Source organism: Pithys albifrons, chromosome 6, assembly GCF_047495875.1.
Source record: "Pithys albifrons albifrons isolate INPA30051 chromosome 6, PitAlb_v1, whole genome shotgun sequence".
Lineage (NCBI taxonomy): Eukaryota > Metazoa > Chordata > Aves > Passeriformes > Thamnophilidae > Pithys > Pithys albifrons.
Window position 1 is genome coordinate 13,141,598 of NC_092463.1, and position 24,411 is coordinate 13,166,008.

At 43.2% G+C, this 24,411-nt stretch overlaps 1 protein-coding gene across 2 annotated transcripts in view; it reads left to right on the top strand.

Annotated features, from left to right (window-relative positions):
- Nucleotides 1-24,411, top strand: part of CCDC85C (coiled-coil domain containing 85C) — a 111,037-nt gene that overhangs the window by 51,643 nt on the left and 34,983 nt on the right. Inside the window, exon 2 of one of the 2 annotated variants that reach the window (XR_011698001.1) lies at nt 16,581-19,311. Coding sequence is in view for 1 of the 2 variants with exons in the window: in XM_071557556.1 (XP_071413657.1) it covers nt 16,581-16,657 (77 nt within the window). In the remaining variant the exon portion in view is untranslated. The remainder of the gene's footprint in view (nt 1-16,580; nt 19,312-24,411) is intronic. The other variant, XM_071557556.1, reaches the window with a different exon arrangement.

Genomic DNA, 24,411 nt, shown 5'->3' on the forward strand with positions numbered 1-24,411 from the left:
ATGTATTCTTTTTGGCTCCACAGATTAGAGGGGGACCGTGGGAAAGCTGCCAGGGCTTGGAGATCAATCCAGCCTTTGTAAATCCTTTCATCTGACTGGTGGCTTTATACAATTGAGTATTACCCAGTTTATTATTGTTGGTTGATTAAATTCCTGTTGGTCAACACAAATAGTGCTGTGCAGGCTGTGTGTTCAGGGGATGGAGATTGGCATTGCAAAGCACTTCCTAGAGAAAAGCAGGGACAACCTGTCATTTAAAACCAAATTCAGAGAATGTTTGAAGGGGGTGAGGGAAGGACAAATCCCTCCATGCAAGTAACTTCCCAGGAATTTCTCACATGCCTGTGGACGTTGAGCTGCAGTGAGGGAGTGTGAGGGTTTGGTCTCCACTTTTCTGTCACCTCAGTGGGCATGCACTCACCAAGCCCCTGTATCTGCACGGTGGGGGAAGCATGATGTGGGGTGACTCCAGCTGGTATAACTAGGATTAGTGGGATGAAATTAGGTGAAGGAGAAAGTTGTCAGGAAATGTTTCCTCAAGGTGAAAGCTATTAAGCTGCAGCACAGTTTCTCAAGGGAAGCAACGGGCACTTACTTACTTACTTGGGTTGTATTTAAATGACAACATGCAAAAAATCTGGCTTTGGGGAGGAGATGGATATTATCAGTTACTTCAGGGGCTGCAGAGAGACATGACTTGCCCCCAGGGACAGTGCATTTCTGGAAGGGATGTGAGGGACTGCAGGGTCTTCTGCTGAGGTTTAAGCTCCAGGGAGCTGGATGCTGCTGTCCTCCAAAGCAAAAAACTACCAGTAAGTCAGAGCTCTGATGGGTCCTGAAACAGCACACCCTAATTTTCGTGGTCTTTCAAAATGCTGTTCCTAAGGAATGTCTGGCTTGTAAGAAGAAGGGCATAGGACACAGCTCTCAAAAATGTGAGTTTGAGAACCTCTGTGTTAGATTACCTGAAACATCTTTACGCTTTTATGAATGGCATTATCTTGAATGTCCATGTGTTTTCCTTCACCATCCTTGTGCCTGAACCAAAGAAACCCCTTTTATCTTTGGCTGAATGATTTGTTTCCCATCTCCATGCAGTGTCACTCCTAGAAAATGAACACACCTCTTCTTTAGGGGGTAGACAGTGGATATAAGCAGCTTTAGGGAACATGTGCTTAGTAGTCTTTTTTTTTTCTTTTGTGGGTGTAACAGATATATCCTGTGGAAATAAGATTATCTTCTCTCTAGAAGTTCTCAGATAGTCCTGAGATGTGGATGCAGAGGAGCCCCGAGGTGAGCAGACAGGAGATGCCTGCAATGTGTGGTTGGGAACAAAGACATTCATGACAGGGTCCCTTTCTGTGTTCCTTCCTTTGCCCCAGCTCTGCCACGATGTGTCTAACCAGAACCCACACACAAATGTAACACTGTGGATCAAGCAGGGATCCACACTGCTGAGACCCTGCTCTTCAAGGCTGAAATACGGAGTATGCATCTGAAAGCCAATGTGCAGAGGTGGATCCTATGGGCATGCAGCTGGAGCAAGGAGGCCAATAGTGAGCTATGAAGACTGCTTTGGAGACCCAGAGAAGCACTTGTTAACCAGCCTGACAGGGAGTGGTCAGCAGCCAGTCCAAAGGCCTTGAGAGGAAATAAACCAGTTAATAAATAACGGGGGTAGCCGGCTGTGTTGCAGTATCAGTTTCTGAATGGAACCACAGAGAAACACAGTAAAGGTTTGCACAGCCCTTTTGCAAAGCTGTGCAAGCACTTGGTTTGCTTGGATCAGAAAGTCTCCTCTGATTGCCTCTTTCTGAATCATTGCAGGAATGATTTTATTTTTCGCAGAGGCCAAAAGCCTGAGATCTCCTTGGCGGCCCCAGGCAATGTGATGGTGTAGTTCCCTGCTTTGCTCTAATCAACAGGTACTCTTCCTGTGGGATTCTACCAGGCCACTTTCTTTCATAGCAAGGGTTGCTCAGCATCACCTGGAAGGAATCAGTGCTGACAAAGACCAGCTTTGTAGAGTGCTTCCTAAAACTCCTGGGTCAGGGTGGTAACATGGACAAAAGTGAGTCACAGTTATCAGGGAAACTTCTCTGAGTATGGACTTGCTGGTTCTAAATGATTCTGCTAATTTTATGTACTAGTATTGCACTATTAACTTATTTTAAAACAGGTTTTGTTTCCTTGTCTCATTATTTCAGTCCATCCCAGTGATACACTGTAAGCTGTGCCTCCACCTTGTTTCTATTCCCTTAGACATTATGCATTAGGAAATTCTTGGGTATGTATTGTCTAGCTTTTCTTTCCAGTTATTAATTATACATTTGCTGTATTCAAATTCTTAAGCCCTACCCTGTGTCACTTGCTTAGGTATCTGGAGTCCCTATTCTGCTAATTTCTGGGTCACAATATATTTTTGGTTGGCCTACTGCTGTTCCCAGCTGACACTCACAAACCCGTGCTGGTTTGGCATAGCCAACACATTACACTTGACAGCCCTTCTCCTGTTTAATTTCCTGTTGCTGACTCCCACAGCAGGGCAGCAGGTGCAGGCAGGAAAGGGCTGCAGGTAGGAACAGGGGCATCACTGTTTTCCAAAATGAAGATTTCCCTCCACCCTCATGTAAGAACCTCTCTGCTTTGTTTGTGTACTTTCATGCCATAAATACTCTCCTCTGTGCCACAGTTGTTTGTGGTTTTTCGGTTGAATTTTTTCTCAGGTGAAAGCTGGTAGGGTCTGGATCCATGACATCTTCCAGTTTAACACTGAAGTACAGTGAATTAACTGTATATAGTTTATAATTTTTTATGTGTGGCTGTTTCTCCTTTCTGTACTGAGTTCTTAAAAGTGTTTGGGAAGAAGCACACCTTCCTCTCATGATCACATTGCCATTGGATTGTGTTTACTAAGAGTGAGTTAAATTACTAGGCAGCTGTAATATTTAACTACACTCCACAATAGCAGAGCTTGGGACTGAGGGCTTTCTGCTGCTAGCTGGAAAGGAGGAACCAGACAGGGGAAGAAACACCTCAGAAATTCCCACAAATCAGAGGGGACCAGATGAAGGGAAACAGTCTCCTGCTCTGGAATGCAGCAGAGCATTGTTTCCCCAAACATCAGCTCTCTGGGAGAGTCCAGCACATTAAACCAGCCAACTGCAAAATATGCAGAGATCGAAAACCAAACTGGGTGACCTGCACAGGTGCCCATCCTTACTGGTAGAAACCACTGGCTCTATAATTGCAGTTATTTTTGATAAATGTGAACGGATGTGGAGTTTCTGCCTGCAATTTAGCAAAGCTCCATATCCTTGGCCATTGAAATTTGTGTATTTTTGACACATACACATACAATCCCCAATTCCAGAAGAGCTTACTGTACAGGGATTTAGACATTTCCTGGTGATTGCCTTAAGTCATGGACTCACAGCTATTTTAGGCTTTCTCCACTTCACTCTCTGAGGGTCTGACCCCAAATTTCATCCTGAGCTAAAAATTGCATGATATTGAGTGTGTGGGATAAAAAAAAATCCCTCCTTTGATAAATTAGTGTTTTCCTACGAAAAACTGCTTTACCTAAAACTTCCCAACCAGCCTTCGTTCTAAGTAGTATGGCAAGAGCCAGTGACACTATGAAATCAGGCATCTTCCTTATCACTTGTGCAAGAGCCATCCCCTGCCAGCCCCAGTGTGGGAATGAGGTTTGTTGCCATCCTGTGCATAAACACCAGCCATAACTGGATAAATGCTTTTTGCTGGAAAAAGCATTAGCACCTTTGCTACCTTGCACTTTTTTAGGCCCAGGGAGAGATGTAGGAGCAGACAGTGCTAAGGCTAAAGATGGGATGTAGGGCAGTCTGTGCAGGGCCAGTGGGTGATAATGAATTCATGGAGGTCATTCAGCAAGTGTTGGGCTCCTGTGGGCCCCTGGGTGGAAGGACTTTGATCTGACTCCAGCCTTTCCCAAGGAGGCATCACGTTTGAATGCGTTCCTGCTCTCAGCCTTGCCATGCGCAGCAGACAAAGACGAGGGGACCAGGGAAGGAGGAGGGGGGCTGTTTACCCTCATCAGGAATGGTCGAGTGGCCCAAGTCAATACAGCCTATTTTTCATTAACCTAATCATTATTTTTTTCTCACTACCAATTAAATTTTTCCTGTCTGTACTCAGAAGGGCATCGTTTGCATCTATGAGTTTTGTTGTTTTTTTTTTTTTTTTTTTTTTTTTCTTTTTGATAGGGGGCTTCCTGAACATGGTAGGGTTATTTGAGGAGTGGAAATGAAAGTTTAATTTTTCTCTGAATGGAAGATTTTTGAGTTTTAATTATCACACAGCTTGGATTCCTGACAGTTGAGGACTGCATTGGAAAGGCTGGTTTCCATTGTGTGGAGTGGATAATTATGCAGCCCTCTCCTGGGCTCGCTGCATTTATTGTTCAGAAGAATCTTCCCAAGCAAAAAGAGGGAGCAGATTTACAACCCAAAATGCATTTTCAGAGCCTGCAAAAGTTTCAACCTAATGTTTGCAAAGGAAGATTTCTGTAACTATTTAAGATCTTATTTACCCTTTCAACAAAAACCTGCCATTAATTAAAGTGGTAATCTCCCTTTTCCCCCACAAGTTGCTTAGGAAATAGTTTTGTAAACTCCAGAGAGCCTTTCTGCAGCTGGACTGCTTTGTACTATCAGTTTCTAAGCAGGATTCCTTCAAAGGCAGTGAGAATTTCTGCTTAAAACTTACTGGCCCATTTGTATGTACAGTGTCGAATAGAAGATTTACAGCCATCTGAAACTTGGCAGTGCTTCTTACCTAGGAGGTACTGTTAGTCTATCCAGGAGAACATGTTAAAGGATCCAAACAAACTTGAAATTTCAAAGCAAAGCTCGTTCACGACTGTTGTTCTCTTTCATAAGGCTTTGGCTTAACCCGTTGTCTTTCTCACCAGGTTTTGAGTCATCAGTGGTTAGAAGTTTGCCATAAAAATGGATACATTTTAGCAAAGGTCTTTTCAAATCTGATGAAGATTTTGCATCTGCACCAGCCCTGCCAAACCCTCCAATAGTGGGATCAAATCAGCATGTGTTTAGGTGCGTTCAGATTTGGGGACATATATCCTGTGAAGGTTTGTCAGTGTGATGAGATCAAAGAGAAAAATGCTGGTTGTGGATACTCGCTGTTTCTCCCTGTTGAGAAGTGCAGTAGCAATAGAGCAAATTGGAGACCAGGGAGCAGATTCTGGAATACACTTGCACTTATTTCAGTGTATTTGTAAGAGATAACTAGCATGGCAGCTGTGCATGCAAACTTTTCAGATTGACCTGATTTCCAGAGCTTTCTGACTGCGACAGTGTGGCAAGGGACTCTGAACCTAACTCAACTTTCATTTGCAACTCTTTTTGGTCTAACTAGTGTGAGCTCAAGTCTCTGGGCTTCTGATAGCTACCTTCTGGTCTTGAAAGACCATGTGGCTGTTTTGGGGAAGTTCACACCTTATTATGAGGGTTTCTGGACTATTAAAATAGCTTAAGACAACCCGGTCTCCATTCCCTCATCCTCAGTTTTCAATTTGTACTTTCCCTTGTGCTGTCCAAAGTCTCACAGACCTGGACTCATCTGTCTCCATAGCCTTCTCTAGGCCCTTCCTCTGACACAGTGTCTACGAGCCTTGACCACAGTTGGACTGTCAGTGTTTCTGAGGCTGTTTCCTAAACCACATGGTTTCCTGGCATTCTCCAGCTTGCCTACATACCCTGAGCCTCCTCTTTTTTAAGCTCTTTCAGCTAGAGACCATATGTTGTTACTATAGTCATACAAGCCTTGTGCATGTTGGCCTTGTGTGATTTAGGACTGTGAATTTATGTGGAAAAGCTGGAAACGATAACTCTCAAAGATCCTTCTTTTTTTTTCTAGGGAAGTACTAACTTCTGAAATCTCTGACTGTATTTTATAACAGCCAACTGTTTCTGATATAACCTTTTTATTGCAAAAACATGCCAGTAGTATCAGAGAGCCCTACCTCAGCACTTGTTCTTGTCCACATAGTCTTGCCAGCATTGCTTTCTTTTTTGCCAGCCACCCTGCAGTTAGGTGAGACCTTTTACAGGTGATGGAAAACCAAATGTCATGGATGGTTTCAGATTGCTGAATCTGACATGACAACAGAGGCTGTTTGGTGATCTCATTTTTGCCTTCAAATGACTGTAGTGTTTGCTTTTGGAAATTAGATGCAGATTTTCTCATGTGATGTTATACAGGGTAGGCATGGAAAACAGAACTGAAAGGCACTTAGCTTCACCCAACCCATTTCTTTGCTCCAATTTAGACTTAGCTCTACCTAAACTACTCCTGACAGATGTTTGTCTAACCAGCTTGTGCAAGTCATCATCAATGGCAAGTCCACCACCTCCTAAGGCAATCCCTTCTAACCCTTATATATCTCTTTTATTAGAGGGCTTGCTCTTTCTGGATGGCTATGGAGAACAATTTATTCTCTTTTTCTTTTTTTGACAATCATTTACATATTTGAATCCTTTACTGTATCTGTGTTTGGTTTTTCCTTCTCCAGGCTAAACAATCTGTATTCCTTCAAGCTCTCCTGCTAGATTATACTTCCCACACTCTGATCCTCCTTATTTCTCTCCTGAATTCCTTCCAACTGCTCTGCATGAGTCTTGAAGCGTGATGCCTAAAACTGGACACAGATCCCTTTTCAAGATCTTTAAAACACTGATGAAGGAGGATTATTTTCCCTGTTTACATACAGGGTTCTTGTTGTTGCATCATGATACGATCCCAGGTACTGCTTTTGCCTCAGGGTGACAACTGGTTCATGCCCAGTTTACAAATTGCAATAGACCCCAAGATTCTTTCTCACAGGACTTCTGTGTATGAGGAATTGAAGGATGCTGCCATGAAAGTTTGGGGTAACCTTGGCAGTGGCTGTGAGCATTGTATGCTGGCAGGGGGATGGGCTGAGCCTTTGGTCCTTTGGTTGATGTTGTAGACACAGAGACAGCAGCTACTGCAGCAGCACCCAAAGTCAGGCAGGAAGGGCTGGGTTTTGGCAATGGGAGGGAGGAATTAAATAACTGGATTGATAACAAGTGGAAATGGTTTCAGGGAATTTCCTCTGGGATCGCACTCTTTTACTGACTTGTAGAGGTTGCAGCATCCATCAGTGCCCCCAAAAGGAGGTTGTAGATCCAAGTAGGGTACTCCTTCTGAAAGAGCCACACCATTCCAAATGTTTTGAGTCCTTTGTAGCTGGTGGAAAGACACTAATCAGCTTTGGGGCTTTTTTTGACCTGGTCACGTGATCACGCTATCAAGATTAAAGCAGCACGAGGAAGGAAAAGAAGCTTAAACAGCTGAGGGTGCCTGGCAGGTCATTTTAACCTTTTCGTAATCATTAAAGCTGTAGAATCCCATTAGCAGTTTGTGACTTGCAGCTTTGCTCTCTGAACAAGCACTGGTGGCACAACTTTCTGTTTACCTCTCTCTTCCCCTGTGGGAGAATCCAGTGTATCTGGCTGCTAGAACCCAAACTTTGAGCAGGGAGTCAAGCCGTTCCTTCATGAGGATCAAGGAGTCCATTGCACCAGTGAGAAGCAATCCATGTACCTATCAAAAGAAGAGGATTTATCTTTCTGTTTCTAAAATTAAACTCTCATGGTAGGTTCTGCTCAGGCCATACCGTGGTAGATCAGCCCTTGCCCATCTGTGGCAGTAGTAGAGAGGTACAGGATAAGGAAGATTATGATGATCTCCTAATTCACTGCTTTGGCACTGATCAATGGGCTGTGGCTTTACTCTGCCAGGATTGGCAACAGCAGAAGATCCTGCACTGCTACAGTGCGGCTCTGACATGGGTAGCAAAGCTTTTTGAATAAAGCTATATTGACTAAGGCATGAGGCAATCAAAGAGCCTCGAGTTTGTTGGTGTTACTCATCTTTTCCTCTCTTGTGCGTTTCCATGGGTGCAGCATCACATCCAGTAGTCAGTCTGATCTTCCCCTATCTTTTCTCCAACTTCTATATCTTTTGTTTTCTCCCTTCATATAAGCTAATAACCACTGGTAGGGAAATGGTGGCCCTGCAGTGTCTGGAAGGGAGAATTTCTCTGATCCACCTGCAATTTGAACACTGTCCTACTTTCTTTAGAATTGTCCTTTCTGCATTCAGGCAGAATTCATTGAGTACATCTACATGGTTGCACAGCAAATGGCTTCTTAAAGGGGCCAAGGAAAGCCTGAATTCTGCCTCATGTCACTGAACTGTGATGGGTGTTGCAGGTATTGCAGCACCTGGAATTGATCTGGAGAGCACCTACTTCCTCAGACAACGCAGGCTCCCATGTGCAGGGAGTGAGAGTGCTGCAGCAGATGTAAATTATCTTTCTTCTGTTACATGTACACTAGTCAAGACTGTCTGGCTGTGCATGTCTTGGACATTTAATATTTCTATTGCTGTGTTTGCTTATTGCATCTACAGTCTCCTCCTTCATGACTGAAAGCTCAGTCTGAGGCTGAACCACTCACACTGATTGTTCTCAGGAGGATGCCCACGGTCAGGCATTAAATGTAACTTGTAAAACAAACACAATTTTTAACTTGGTTGTTTATCTTCCAAATTTCTGGGGGATACCAGGAAAGATCTTTCCAGGAAACCTGGGCAACCAGTAGTGACTAATAATCAGGGCTGATACAGTCTGTTGTGCAGGCAGAGCACCTGAGCAGCCTGGTGAAGGTGCTGTCCTCTGCACACAGGCTTACAGGAGAGCTGTGCAGAGCCCTGGGGAGCCACAGTAGCACTGTTGTCCTTGCCCACTCCCACCAGCAGAAGAGCAGCTACTAGTTGTCCCCTCAGGAGTGGGAAAGTGTGGTTTCAGATGAAAAGTGTTTCTACCACCTTCCTATTAAACAGGTTTTATGGGTTGAGTGGGTTAGACACCCTCAGATGCAAGCATTCTCTGGTGGTTCTTGCTGTGCTATGCTGTGCTAAAGGGACAGCCGCTCACAAAGATTGCCATGTACAGGTCACCCAAGCAAGGAAGGGGAAACTGGTGTCCGCTTTTTGATGGGATGAGACAGATCTCTCATTACTGTGCTGCTCTACATGAGTACACACACGTATGCTCTTCCTTCCATATCAGCCACCTCCTATTGAAATCCCAGTATCAGGAGCTCCTGAACTCCTGTTTGACAGTCATCATGGGCAGATGTTTTGCTGTGTGCAGAGATGATGTCATGGCTGGAGTTACAGTAGTGAACTGTAACAGCCAAATTCAATAGGGACCTTACCAGACTGTTACAGACCAGCTTGAGGCTGCTAAGCTCCCAAACAGATCTAATGAACTGAAACTGAGTCGGGAACATGCAGTCTTGAAAAACTTCAGAGCTCGTAGTTAGATGCTTGCTATGAAATATTAATTAAATAGCTGCACTGGCTTATGCTCCATCCTGTCAGAGCAACCTGTTGCAGCAGCACATCTGTGTTGCCAGGGCGTAGCTACCGGCTTGTTAGAGTTAAAAACTGTGTGTATTAGTCTGAGACTGTATTTCTTTGTTATTTGTGATTGGACTGGCAACACACTTTGTCTTGACTAGTGTTGGAATACCTGCTCTACACCTGAGCTATCACCTGCACCTTGAAAATGAGGTCTGATCTTACCAGTCTGATTCATACAGATGTTATCATGGGTGGCTTTGGATACTACAGATGGGCCTTTTATTTATTTGGCATAGTCTAAGGCAGTTTCTGCTCAGTAAATCTGCTGCAGTGCCTCAGTTATGGAAATATTCAAGATTTGACCTTAGTTCTCTTACTGTAAAAGCCCTTCTGACTCCTCTTTAGCACTGACTGGCAGAGTGCAGAGGAAACTGCTCCCAGCACAACCCACAGTGAATGAGGGGGTGGGACAAGGGGTAGAGTAGTTTTGTATGGTTTGCTTGCAAAATATCTTGCAAAGCAACAACACACTGGGGCCTTCTGTTCGCCATAGACCTTCTTGTTCCATATTCTCTTACCACATCCCAAGGAAGACCCCAAATTGTACCTGATTTGGAGAAGTGTGGGATTCAGGGTTAACAGAGTATGGTATTTTGGACCTGGTGATCATGAAGATGAAGATCTCGAACACCTCCCCTCTGAGGAGAAGCTGAGAGAGTCGAGGGTTGCTCAGTCTGGAGAAAAGAAGCCTCTGAGGAGACCTTAGAGTAGCTTTCCAGTACCTAAAGGGACTTATGAGAGAGCTGGAGAGGGACTTTTTACAAGGGCATGTAGAGATGGGAGAAAGGTTAATGCCTTCAAATTGACAGAGGTCAGGTTTAGATTAGATATAGGGAAAGAAGTTTTTACAGTGAGAGTGTGAAACACTGGGACAGGTTGCCCAGAAAGGTGGCAGATAACCCTGGAAACATTCAAGAACGGATTGGATGGGGCTCTGAGCAACCTGATCTATTTGAAGATGTCCCTGCTCATTGCAAAGGGCTTGGACTATATGACTTTTAAAGGTCCCTTCCAGCCAAACTATTCTGTTTTTCTATTCCAAGGCAAACCAAGGAGCATACCCTGAAAGCCCTGGTGGTGCCATAGCAGAGCCAGCAACTGCAAAACTAAAGTAACACAGCATTGGATTTACGGTGTTCCTGCTCACATTTGAACCACCCACTCAGCTAAGCCTGATGTGAAAACTTGCCCTGCGTAGGAAAAAGCAAGAGTTATGGGTTTGTCCATCTCTCTCAATAATTTCCTTTAATGACAATATTTAAAATATGTGCATTCCATCTGCTTTACAGCTTCTCTGGAAGAGTGCTGTTGCCTTAATAAATCAGCTTCTTTACAAGATGTAACCACTGGCCCACTTTTCAGCCTGCTTGTCTGTGTCAAGAAGCAAGACCAGTAGAGCGATACAAATCTGAAATATGGTGGTGAAAAGCAGAGATGTGATAATGAAAACTCCAATAAACAGCAAAGTGTTTTATTGAGCACAGATGAAGGCCTTTTTATGAGATTATATTTGACAGAAGAAGGGGAAGTGAAAATGTCAGCGTCCCATCATGGAAAGAAAGCAGCTGGCCACAAGGTGCAAACCTGGCAGAGCATCACTGCTTCCTGTGCTTTTCCTCCATGGTTTGGGAGAATCCCCTTAGGGATGTTGCTTTTTATGAGGACAGGAAGAGCCTTGTTTGCAGGACATTGACAAAATATAGCTTTATTGTCTTAAATCATGCTCAGTAAAAGTAATTCCTGGGGAGAAGATGCAGTGGGAGGCAGTGGATGTCTAGCCTCACTGCTGGGAGGGTGTGGGGCATCTCTGTGGTGCATGTGGGCTCAGTGCTGGAGCAGGACACCGTGATCCTGACCTGCCAGCCAGCACTCCAGCTGGACACTTCATAACCCCTGCTCTGTAGCAAAAAGGCAAATCAATAAGACAAATCAACAAACCTCAATAGGGTGGGGTGGAAGAGGGCTAAATCACCTCTGTTGTTTCAAGTCTGCTCTTGCCATGTTGTTTGGTATTGCCCAGGCTGGGAGAAGGGACTGCCTTGCTCTGAGCAAGTCCCATCGAAGGGCTCTTGAGAGCTTCCTCACCTCAGGGACACCTACGTTAACCTTTTTTGGTATCTCTGCTGTGACCTGCCCTAGGTAAAGGGATTGAGTTTTTTCTCATATTCCTTTAAGTACTAATGCTGTATAATGGAAAGGTCTTAAATAAAAGTGTCTTGATCCCAGCCATGTACCTCTGCTCTGCATGCCTGTGGTTTGGAGAAGTGTAAAATAAAAGGAAATAAAACTATTCCTTTTCCTACTGTCAAAATAAATGTATAATTCATCATATTTACCCCTCTGACAGATTCCTCTGAAATCTCAGATGAGAATCAGAAAGGCTCTAGTGTCTCCAAGTGTCTTTTAAAATTACACTATTTTGTGCTCTGCAGGCTGAATGATTGTTTTGTTGTTAAAACAATTTCCAAATTATGTTTTTAGAAAGCTTGAGGAACCAGGCAACAGCCTTCAGAGGCCATTGAGTTAAAACAAGGTCAAGTGATTTGTCTTGCCTCCATTTAGCTGTAATGAGTATTAAGTGGTTTATCTATGTAGAGAAAAGTTACTCAACTAGATTACATCAAAGTTGAATTACATCCCATTCCAGATGGAGTATATTTTTTAGAACAGCAACTCTTGAGGAGAGTGGATAATAACAGTAATACTCCTTCCTGGGCTGGAATGTGACTCTTCTACCTCTTGTGGAGATAAAGCTACATCCTATTAGCTTTGCAAATGCTTAGTAAAGAAATGGGACTGCAGGTTTTACAGCTCTGTGAACAATTTGGCTTGAAGCATTTACATCGTGGAAGTGAGTGATGGCTGCTGCTGATCATAGTTTTCATCCATTTTGCTCTTGCAGGTGGCAGCCTGGCAGAGCACACTGCTGCTGCTCTCCCTGACATCCTGTTCTGCACCAGATGTGATGGCTGCCACAGTGAGGGTTCTGAGTGGGATGTGAGATGTTTTGATGGGGACTTCCTTCTCTCTGGTGTGATCTAGTCTGCTGAGGCACTCATTGCTCCTGCAGCTGGTGCTCATGGCCCCAGGGGGATAACTAGAGGAGGATGTTGGCCCTTGCAGGCATCCCAGGCAGCACTGAGTGCCAGAACATCCTCACAGAAACTTGTCCTTGACCATGTGTCCTTGACCACCATACTTGTCTGCTTCCTTGATGCTGTACCTCCTGCCATTCTGTCACACTTCTGCAGAGCCAACTGCTGTGGCTGTCTGACCAGGGAAGGGTAAGATGTTGGGTCACCAGCAAGGCAGTAACAGGTGTGAGTGGACTCAGAATCAGTGTCATGAGGTGGTGGCTGGTGTGGGTGTGCTGGGTGTGTGCCCTGCTACCTGGATCTGGGAGCTGTTTATGCCACTGAGGGGGAGTGCATTTGGGCTAGTGAAGGTTGAGCATTCCTCACAGCTGGCAGCAGGCTTGACAAGGCAATGAGGACCATCCCTTTGATTTCTAATGAAAGGGGCTGAAGAGGTCTGAGCTGTCAGTAATCCAACTCTGCTGCCTCTCCTGGGTGGGTCAGTGGGGCTGTCCTTGTCTCCTGGCTTTGAGGGAGGCAAGAAAGGAGGGAAACTCAGTGATAAGAGGAGGTCAGAGGCAGAAAAATGTTGAGAATGTGTTTCTTGATCTAACATGGAAGAGACTTAGCTTGGGGGTTTGCTGCTCAGCCCTGCAGTGTTACTGCCTGTTGTTGTGAGAATGATGAGATTTTTTTAAACCTTAGATCAAGATGCAAGTGGCTCATCTGGCACCTATCTCCACACAGGCAGGTCCAGATAGTGGGAATGATTCATCTCTAAAGGCACAGCAAGGATGTGACAGCTCTGAGCACTGTTTCTCAGCCTCTGCCCAAGAAGAAGCATCTTCTACTGACAAAACAGTTCTTTCTCTTTTTCTTCCTTTCCTTTCCTTTCCTTTCCTTTCCTTTCCTTTCCTTTCCTTTCCTTTCCTTTCCTTTCCTTTCCTTTCCTTTTCCTTTCCTTTCCTTTCCTTTCCTTTCCTTTCCTTTCCTTTCCTTTCCTTTCCTTTCCTTTCCTTTCTTCCTTTCCTTTCCTTTCCTTTCCTTTCCTTTCCTTTCCTTTCCTTTCCTTTCCTTTCCTTTCCTTTCCTTTCCTTTCCTTTCCTTTCCTTTCCTTTCCTTTCCTTTCCTTTCCTTTCCTTTTCTCCTTTTTTTTTTGTGTGTTTTATGTTGCCATAAGGTGTTTTCTGGTGGAGGCCAGACATCAGACATGGTTTGGGGTTGAACAGTAGTGTCTGAAGAGCTCTAGCAGGTCTCAGAGTAGGCTTTCAAGATGGGGTGGTTGTAGTATGCACTGGCTCCTGGGAATGCAGGGCTTGCGTTCCCGAGGAGTACCCTTTTTTTTATAAGGGACACGAAACCACAGTGAGGAAACAATTCTATTTCTATTTCCTTGTCTTTGTCAGTCTTGCTCTATTATTTCCATCAACCAGCCAGTCAGTCCTTGCAGCTTTCAGGGCCAGAACACAACAGCCTCTGAGTCACCATTCATCTGCTTAACCTATATTTCTTGTAGCCATTAGCAGTGTTGGAACTCACCACAAGCAGATCTTGAAGAGGTTGCTCATGAGGTTTGGGTTGCCAGCCTCCACTTTGGGTAACTTTCCACGGTGCTTGAATTCAGAGCTGCTGAAGTGGATCTCTTGCAGTTTCTCTGCCCTCCGTGGGCGCCAAACTATGAGAAAAGGCTTCCCTGACACTATGAGGGTACTGGTGAAGCTGGATTGCAGGTGGGAAGGACACCTTTTTTGACCAGATATACCAACAGAAGCTGTTGTATCCAGCACAGAAGTGGAAGTGATGGAGTCCCTGGCTGTCTTCAAACAAATATGGAGACTGGTTTTGGAACTGTTTAGCCAAATGTGTATTATTGAACTGAATTTAGGGGTACGTTAATCATGTGTGGTGGCCTGGGGCACAGAGGAGGTCAGACCAAAGGGTCCAACATCCTCCCAGCTTTATATTTAACAATCTCAGACTCGCCTCACACCCCACTGGAGAACAGGATCATTACTAATTCAGTAGATTGTTCAAGCTGATGCTGAAATCTTGCTGACTTCAGCACTGATCTACTGCAATATTACATTTGCCACCTTTAGATATGCATAGCTAAATTTGTGGTGCTGTTGGCATGAGACCTTCGCAGGGAAGGTGCTTTAGATGGATTCTATAATCTACTCTATTTGCTCTCCTCTGCTCTGACCTGGAGACTCCCCCCATGTTGGGGTGTTTGTTGGGCAAAGCTTGTGGTTCCTGCAGCTGAGGGCGATGTTGCTGTGAACCTTACCACCGCTTAAGCTGTTCACTGAACTGGCATAGCCTCCTATAGTGTCTTCTTGACCTTTTTCATGAGGACTCATTTGGATTTCCTGGGTTTGGACAAGGCATGATCCAGACAGAAAAGAGAGCATGTTTCCTCTGAGAGTGTTTGTGCTTTAGACAGGCACTTGACTTGGATCCTTCCTGCTGTTCCTTTATGTGTGGTTTGGCACTTGTCTATGGTAGCACTTTTTCAAGCATATTCCAGCTTTTCTCTTGAATGGTCAAAGCACTCAGTGATTAGCGGTAGCTTGCATGCTAGCTCTTCAGCTGAACTGTCCCCAGGGTGGCCAAGAAGAGGCACTTAGGCTTCATGTCAAGTGCATTTGACAGCTACTGGCAAAGGCAGAGAGAAGTTTTTAGTGCAGAGCCAGCCTAAACCTCACATGTGTGCATGGGGATGTGCTCATGTATGCAGAGCTGCAGCCAGTGGTGCCTGCTCACTGTGGTGGCCCTGAACCTGAAAGGTGCTGGCCATCAGCAGCGTGCACCCACCAGCATTGGTGCCCTTGTTAAAACCTGGTTCCTTGCCGACTCATGCTTGGTGAGAAGTCCTGGGGTTGAATAGTGGCTTTTGCAGTCTTACCATATTAAATGAAGTGAGGCAAAACATAATTCCACTTTGCAGAGCCCTTTTAGCAGTGTGAAAAATGTTTGGGGTTTCTCCTATGCTTATGTTGAAAAACTCTTCCTCTTGCTGTAACCACTCATGGTCTCTGCTACCCAAATTACAAATAGAGGAGAAATTTTTCAAAGATCCAAGTGGATGGAACTCAGTAAGTTATAATGAAAACAGAGAAAAGGTTTTCCCAGGTTGTTTTATTTTCTTCCCTGGGAAATTTGCAAATGTGTTGCTTCAAAGCACAGTTCAAAACAAAAGCCATCTGCTTTGGAGAGAAGTAAGCCACCCACTGAGCTCTCCAGTAACTTATTTTCTATGCCAGGCCAACCTATCTGGTGTTTCTGTCTTACTGCAATGGTAAACTGTCCATTACATTCCTTCATGTTGAATATTACCATTTTATGTGAGGGTATTTTGTATTTTATTGTCCTGATGTTTTTCTGGTTAGTGTCACATGCTTCCACTAGAAAAACCAGATGTCTTGGGTAAGCACTTGTTGTGTACATCTGGCTGTGTGCATGCTGCAGCTCTGTGGCCTTGCTGAATGTGCTTCTGCCCCTTTTACAGCACTGTGGCAGTGACCTCCTCAAAGAGCTCTGCCAACAGCTTACTTTTGTGAGTTTTTCAGTTGTTTTAGAAAGAAAAAGGCATGTGTGTGGAGGGGTTGTTTTTTCAAGCCTAAAAGGAAACATCTTGTTCTGTTGTGGAGTGTTTTACTGCATTTTGGAAGGAGGAGAATTGCTTTCAAAACCAGGAAATTACTTTTATAAAAATACAGAACTTAGTATTTCAACTTCACTTTCCTTCTGTATTCTGCAACCCTCAAATTGGTGGCACCAGTATGGATTCACAGAAATTATTACTGTTGCTGAATCTCATTTTTTTGTGAAAGAACTGTTTTGGCACATTTCTCTCCTTGTGCCATACACTTGGGGTTTTATTCATTAGGTCTTTCCCAAACTTGCCTTCCAAGTGGGAAAACATATTGCTGTTTGACAATACTTGCCTGTAACACAAGAAGCTTAAATGTGTTCTTTTCTCTTTTCCTAAAGACTCATCTTCCAACTACATCAGGCAACTTGAAACAAAAGTGAAACTGCTGGAGGATGACAACAAGCTTCTTTCCCAGGTAGGTTTTTCTTTCCTAATAGATACTAGTGTGGCTTGGTTCTATGGTTTCCATATGGTTGTATCTGACTGCCTATTTGAATGCACAACGGCTTTTGGTAGACATTCTACTCAGAAGGAACATAAAGGTCTTTTCATATTAACCCTCCACAGACAGAATTTGGGCTTCTTTTGTAAAAAAAAAAAAAAAAAAAAAGAAAAAAAAAGTGAGCCCTCTGTTAGTGTCTGTCTGTCTTTCAGAGATGCATTAATGCCTCCCTGCAGAGCATCTTGACCCATCACTGCTCTTAAGGGATGTTGTGAGAGGCCAGCGCTGCCTGTGTCCTTGCTGTAGGATTTTGTCTTGCTTGCCCATTTACATGGACTTTTATCATGTTGAAAGAGGAGACTGTAGTCAAAGGACAGCCTTGGGAATAGTTTTGTGCGGTGCAGGCTGCCAGCTTTTATTTGAGATCTTACTCAAATCTGAACAGACCTCTCTAAAGTGGCACTTTTTGCTTACATCTCCCTTTCAAAGTCTACTCCATGTGCCACTGGGCTTTTGATTACCTCCTGGTGCTTACCTGTCTTTATATTGCAATGTCAAGCATTGGGAAGAAAACAGTCTTTTTGTCTGGTATGTCCTCTGGATCCCCTGTAAAACACAGCAGTTAGTGTAAATAGGGGGCAGCTTTGCTGCATTCAGTGAGGCACTGTCTATTTAAACCATTGGAAAAATTACCTTTTTTTCCTTGTTCTTTGCATGCTTTTACTATGTTATGTTCTACACTCCTGGCATTTTAAAGACTTTTTTCTACAGTTTGTTGTACTTCAAGCACTGAGTTTCACAATCATTTTGTTCCAGATTCTTTCCAATTATAAGGACTGGAAATAAAATAGCCCTTCTAATATTTTTTTAAATATATTTTTGCCAGCTTATGCTGTTCTTTGCATTTCACCAAATCTGAATATAGACTGCTCTAGGATCACACTTCTAAAACATTCCCATTTAAAATAAAGAAAAATAATAAAGAGCTCCATGCATACTGAAATTTCAATAAAATAATTATGTCAAACCTTTTTTTTTCCTGAAATATACATTTTTATTGTGAGTACATATTTCCAATGTACTCATTGACATTGCTTGCCATGAAACAAAACTCATAGGGCACCAAAGGGTTAAAGGCCAAAAGAGTGCTCAACTCAACAGCTTTGGAGTTGCTTCATGTATTAATCAATTGCTAATTTAATTTGAACTCCCTCTGTCTTTCTCCCAAACTGTGAGTGAGCTGGTGGCTGGTGGCGGTCGAAACCCTGAGACTATTTAATTGGAGCTATTGATAAGCAGATGGGCTCCATGTGGACAGTTGGGATGTGCATGGATTTAGGGATGGGCTTGATGTGCCCTTGGCCTAGCTTTGTCCTGCCACAGCCGAGCACATTACTCTGTCAGATGTGCCTTATAAGGTAAAAAAAAAAAAAGTGGTTGGTAATCAATGGTGGTAATGAATAGGGGCTGAGTAGCTGCCTGGGCTTATTGCATTGGGAAGATGAAGCCCAGATAACTTTGGGGGGTGTGTGGCTGCTTCAGGCTCACACATCAGCCCTTCACCTCCATGCTGTCCTGGGTGTGAAAGCTGTGCCTTTTCCTCTGTGCACACAACTGTCCTCATGTGTGTCACTACAAACATTTGAATCCAGGAGGGAGAGAAATGACCTTAAAGTAGTTCTGTGTTCTGAAGAAGGTAATCCACCACAAGCAGCAGGCACTGATGCCACCCTGGCTGTGATGTGCTGTGCAGCCTGTGTGTGATGTCTCCAAAAAGACCAGAGTCTAATCTGTTTTAGATCATGCTCAGGAAATAACTTCATCGTAAACAGGGAATCAGCTCTCCTTAGGACAACAGAAGTATTAAAGCTACCATGGTCTGGGTGATCTCTCTGGGAATACTGAGCTGCATCACCTCCAATCTGTCATGCTACACATCCAGATTTGAATTTTTTTCTCTTTCAGTGAGAAAGATTAGGAAAATCTGTGTAGATGCAAACTGGCATGCATATGTACATGTAGCTCCCAGCACTTTCCCATAAAAGTATAATCCACTTACTGTATTCTTACTTGCTTTGTCTGATTGGAAAGTGTTTAGCTGTTGCCATGCGGATCTTGGGATAAGACTCTCGTCAAAAAGGATCCTGGCAAACTTCCTCCTTTTTGAAAGTTGCCAGGTGATCCTGGCCATTTGAACTTTGTAATGCCAAACTGGCTTGTCAACACCAAAGTCACATTTTAACTCAGCTTGGCTTTCTCTCTGGGAGTATTGACTTTGCAATAATATTTGCAGCCTGGTGTCAAGAAGTTCTATCACTGGCATGCTGAGGAGTGATGAAACCTGACGTCCTAAGTAACAAACAGTGCCTGTGCATTAAGGGATTAACAAATCAGTGGTGGTTATGGAAGTCTTCCTGGCTTCCTTCCAAGTGCTAAACACAGAATTGAAATAGTGCTTCATCCAGAGAAACCTGAGAAGGCCGGTGCTGCAAAGGATATTTGCAAGCTTTATAGGAGGATTTATATTCCAGTAGCTTGTGATACAATACCCCTTTGCTGGCTGGTGCATCCTGAGCAAGATTTGTTGCTTTATCTTCAGCATCTGTGGAGTGAAGTTATGCTGAGAGGTGATGTCTTTGTACTTGCTTTTGACGTAGAATTAAGTTGGTGGAGGGGGTCCTGCTTCCCATCGTATCCTTTTTCTATAAGCACTTTTGAAGAAAGCCTCAGTGGAAGAGACAAAAGCTCTCCAGCCTGGGCCCAGCAGCTGCTCTGTGCTGTGCATGTTACCTGCAGTGCAGGTGTGCTGTGATTCACACTTCTGTTTTTCTAGTGATTTATTTGAACAGGTTAACAGGTTAATGGAGAGAGCTTTTCTTACTCTTGGGAGATCAAGAAATACCATCTCACAAGCCACACTTTGCAGTGTGAGGAAAGTAAATGGATAAGGGGTGTTACATATGATAGCCATATAGGATTTTTTTGTTGTTGTTTTAACTTATTTTGCTTTCTAGGGAAAAAGATGTATATTTCCAGTTGGGAAATGAACTGGTTCTGATTTTGCTAACCCAGCAGTAATCATCACTGTTCTCATTCTCCTTTGAGGAGAAATTACTCCTGTTTTTACTTATTATTTTTAATCAGTTTATACTGTAATGTTTTGTGGGCATGTCCATGTTAGCTAGAAAGTCATGTTCTTTTTTGGGTGGCACTGCTGTGCTGGCAGTGTCTCTGGAAACAGTTCTGAGAATACACAGCTTTTGTTGCCCTGGTTTATATTGATTTGGAGATGCTGTAGCAAATGCCACTAGCAGAAATGTCCCCTCAGCCCTGCTCTCCAGTGCTGGTAGTTGACTGTGGTGTAGCCACAGTGGCAAAGACCCCACAGAGCTGAGTGGGGACCTCAGTGTCCTGGGATTGGCAGTGTGAGCCTTTTTCACAAGTGTAGATGGTTTCTGGAAGTTTTAGTTAAAGTGTAAATAAGATGAATGTAAGCTCCAGGAATGTTGGGTGTTGGCTTTCGAGACCCTCATGAGCATCACTTATATAGTCTCAAATTTGCCAGGGAAGAAGTGCACTGAGTTCTGCTGTGTGCATGCAGTTGATCTGTGCAACATCACGTGGGAGAAGCTCTCGTTTTCCTCTGTGTCATTGTGGCAAGTGCTCAGGAGAGCTGATGTTAACCTTTCTTTACTGGTATGTGGTTGACTGGGTGAGGTTACTGTCCATATTTCTAAGATACAATCCTTGAGGCAGGAGACCATATTTGCCTTCCATTCCCCTTTCCATTCAGGTATTCCCCTGAGCTGAAAGTGTCCAAGCAGAAAATAGACCCCCTAAGCCACCTCATGCTGACCCTTGAACTAAAAAGGAAATTTTAATTACATGCTTTCCCCTTAAGGTTAGAGAAACCTGTTTATGACATCTAGGGGCTCCAAAGGTCAGTTCTGGATAGTTTTATAACTAATGCATACCTTTTAGAGATAACAGCAGTGACAAACTTCTTTCACATTGTTTCATTCACATTGTTTTGCATTTTCAGTTCATTCTGTACACTGGCAAATATTGAGCCTTTTTAGCTAAAACTGAAGTTTGTAGGCTTTATGGACTCATCGTGCTGTTTTCTCTCCTTATAACTAAGTACTGTGCATCTTGGGTTGGCTCCTGAGACTCCTTTTGGTTTATAGACCAGGAATGCCAGAGGCATTTTTCTAATCAAAGATGCCCAGGACACATTGCATACCTTTGTTTCAAAAAGCCCAGCTTTGAACAGAGCAGATATATTGAGCAGGTGAGGCTCTGAGGAACTGGACATTTGACAGGGAGGTCCTGGTGCCTCTTTCAGAGAAACTTTCAAGTCCCCCGGTGCAGAGCAGAAAAAAAAATTCTCTATGGAGTGACAGCCCTTGGGATTTATGAGGAACATAAGAGTATTTGATTAAGATTTCAGTATCACCAGCACTTCGCAGCAGTTCAGTATCTGCCTGCTAATTGACTGGAAATGAGAGTATCCTTGAAAGATCTTTAGAGCATTCCTGGAAGTTCTTGAAAACTATGCTTAGACTTATTTTTAAGAAGCTGCAAGCTTAGTCTGAATTGTAAGAAGACTGCAGCTGTACAGATAGTAAAATGATAGAGGGCAATGCCTGTAAACACTGCTATTAAAGCAGAGCTGAGGTATTTGAGCTAGGAAGCTTCCATGGTCAGGGCATCTGCAGGCTGCCTCAGTTCTTAGGCAAATGGGATCTTGACACAACTGTGCACTCAGCAGGCAGTTTCGAGCATATAGTTCTGAAAACAAGGGGAAAAAATGTGGACAACAGGTTTGAAAAGAGCCTTATAACTGTTACTACTGCAATGAACAAAGATGTAAATATCATTCACTGGAGAGCCTGATCTGTTCTCGAGGAGCAGAGGATGGAGCAGAAAAAGAAATTGCCCTCCATGTGCTGGCTGGGTCTAGGAGAGTCATACTGCAATTTCCTATGTGTTTTATTATCAGTTGCTTTTGTGCCAAGTCTGCCATTAACAGTTCCTGCTTGTGGAGTTGCCTCTTGGCTCTCAGAGTTGCTGTAAGGTCTGAAACTTTGAGCCTCTCAGTGAATTGGCTCTGGAGGTTTGTTGTGAGACCATGGCTTGCGCCAGGACTATTGCCCACGCTCGCCACAACTGGAACAAAATTACAAACCTTTCTCATTTCACCAAAGTCTACCTACCGTTTGTGTGTCAGGAGGATAAGTATAATTGTTTTAATTTAAGAACTCACAAGGGAAATTGGATTTTTTTTTTAATACAAAACAACTGAGACATTAAAGCTTTCCAGGCAGTTGGTCTCCATTTAAATTCTGAATACTGAAGAGGACGTGCCCTTGCTTACTATATTACCTTTTTAAGGCAGTGTTTAAATGTTTAGCTGCATATTAATTTAAAGTAATAAAAAGGGAGATCAATGTTTAGAGTGACATCCAAATATTCCTTTCAAGTCAATGGTGAGAATTCCCACAGGATTCCATGCATTTTGGAGTACAGCTCTAGCGGAACCAGATTTTCATGAGACCCTCTCTCTTCAGACCTTCTCTCATGAGACCTTTCATGAGACCACTCTCAAAACTTTGATTTAAGCCTCTAACTGCCTTGCATTACATACATGCATAAGTATAAATGATGCTAGCAGAATGTCTCAAGTATTGCTTCCTTAGTTGTGGCAGTAGAATTTTAAAGAAAATATGGTGTGCAAAACCAATCAATGTCCAAGTGTGTTTCATTTCACCTCCTTTCATGATTTAAAATGACAAGACTGATCTGACTGATTTGTGATCCAGTAAGTTGACCTGCAGTGTAAGTAAACAGGATGTACTTATTGTGTAAAATGTTTTTGCTCCTCAAGTAAGAGATGTAAAGTTTTATAAGAGCAGTTCAAAGATGTCTCAGACGTGCATCCAAAATACCTTCAAGCCCCTTTAAGACAGTAGAGTTCCTTCTGCTGACTTTGGATATCAGGGTCTTGGGCTGCTGCCTACCAAGATAAATATTCTCTTGGTGTTCACCATGCGTTCATGCACATCTAAAATGCATGATCAGTGACAGAAATGAGCTTTTGCAACTTATAATGAAGTCTGGATGGTGTGCTGTGTGTTCTGGGGTTGTCACTTGTGGTATCCAGGGATTTTATGAGCATATAAATAGAGTTCCCTAAAAACCTAGGAAATATAATTCAAGGTCAGGATCCAGAAGATGATTAACAGATAGACTGAGACATACTCAGTTGATTGAGTCTTAAAAATTTGAGACAATCCTATAATTTCTTGCAACTTTACTCGATTTTTGGAAGGACTGGAGTTGAATTTCTCTGTACAAGCATGTATAAGATGCTCTGCCATGCCCCATTTTTTTCTGTTGTGGGTAAGCAAGAACATTGGGTTTAATGAGGCTCAGTTTAACCTCCAGCTGTGAAATACAGGATTAGTCATATCCTGTGCTTAATCAGCTTTGTAATAATTTCACTAGATTCTACTTTTTTCTCTCTATGAGGACAGGGCCAGGGATAAAGCTCCTTATTGAAGTTAGATCGGGCTATGAAGAAGCAGCTTTTTGTGTCTTTGTACCATGTAGAGAGGTTCAAAAAACAGTGTCAGTGTCTGAGAAGAACTGAAAAATGTCGTGAGGAGGAACTAAGCAATAGCTGCAGAGACTTATAAACAGATTTTTTTCAGAGTTAAATGCCAAATTCAAACCCATCTCAAGAAAAATTCAGTATCTGAAAACAAGTTGGGAAAGTATGGGAAGGATGTTAATCATTCATTGCTTTGGGGCATAAAAGTGTCTTTACCCAAAACTAAGTTTGTGACAAGATTTTCAGTTTTGTTTTTGTTTTCATGAAGCCAAAAATGTAAATTTAAATCTTTATAGGAGAGTTTCAAAGAATATTCAAACCATCTCACAGAAACTGAAACTGTAACTGATTCCCTAAGTTTGAGTCCTGGTTCAGCAGAGAGCTTTGAACATTTGAGTGGTCCTCCAGAAGAAAGGGACTTGAGTGCTCATCCTGCCCTGAGTGCTGCTTGAAAGAAGAGAAGAGGTCAGCAGTTAAAGCCTGCAAGGGGCCTTTGATGATTCATAAGAAGAGAATTCAGGTCTTTATTTTCCTCATTCCCAACTCCATTAATTTGTGGGATGTGGGGAGCACCTTAAAAGCATCCCTGTGGCATTACTGTGACTGAGCTTTTTGGAGGAGGTGCAGTGGTTCCCTTTGGCCTCATTTCCTGGAGTGCAGTTGATAGGAAAAAATGAAAGGTGACTCCAGGGGATGGTCCAGTGCGTTTGTTCCTGTGCTTAATACTACATCCACATCCACATCTACATCTACTTGCCTGGAGGAACTGAGGCAGTGTTCCTCAGCTTCTCCATTCATCCCTCATAAAGACACTAGTTTTTGTTCTAATGAGCCACAAATCAGGTCTATTATTAGCCTGTGACTCTGAAACTCATGACATGTAAACCACAGACCAGATGAGGGCTACATCAAATATCAATGGTTATAGCTCTGTTTGGCTTTGTTAACTATTTAGCTGCATTTCTATTTGAGTTATAGGCTGTGATACTTGAATCTCTCAGCTGTGCCAGCTCATAAGTCCTCTTGAGCAAAGCCTGCCAGTTGTGTGATTATAACTATATACTACAATTTGGTTTGAACTGATTACCTGAGTCTCTCATGAGTTATGGGTTTG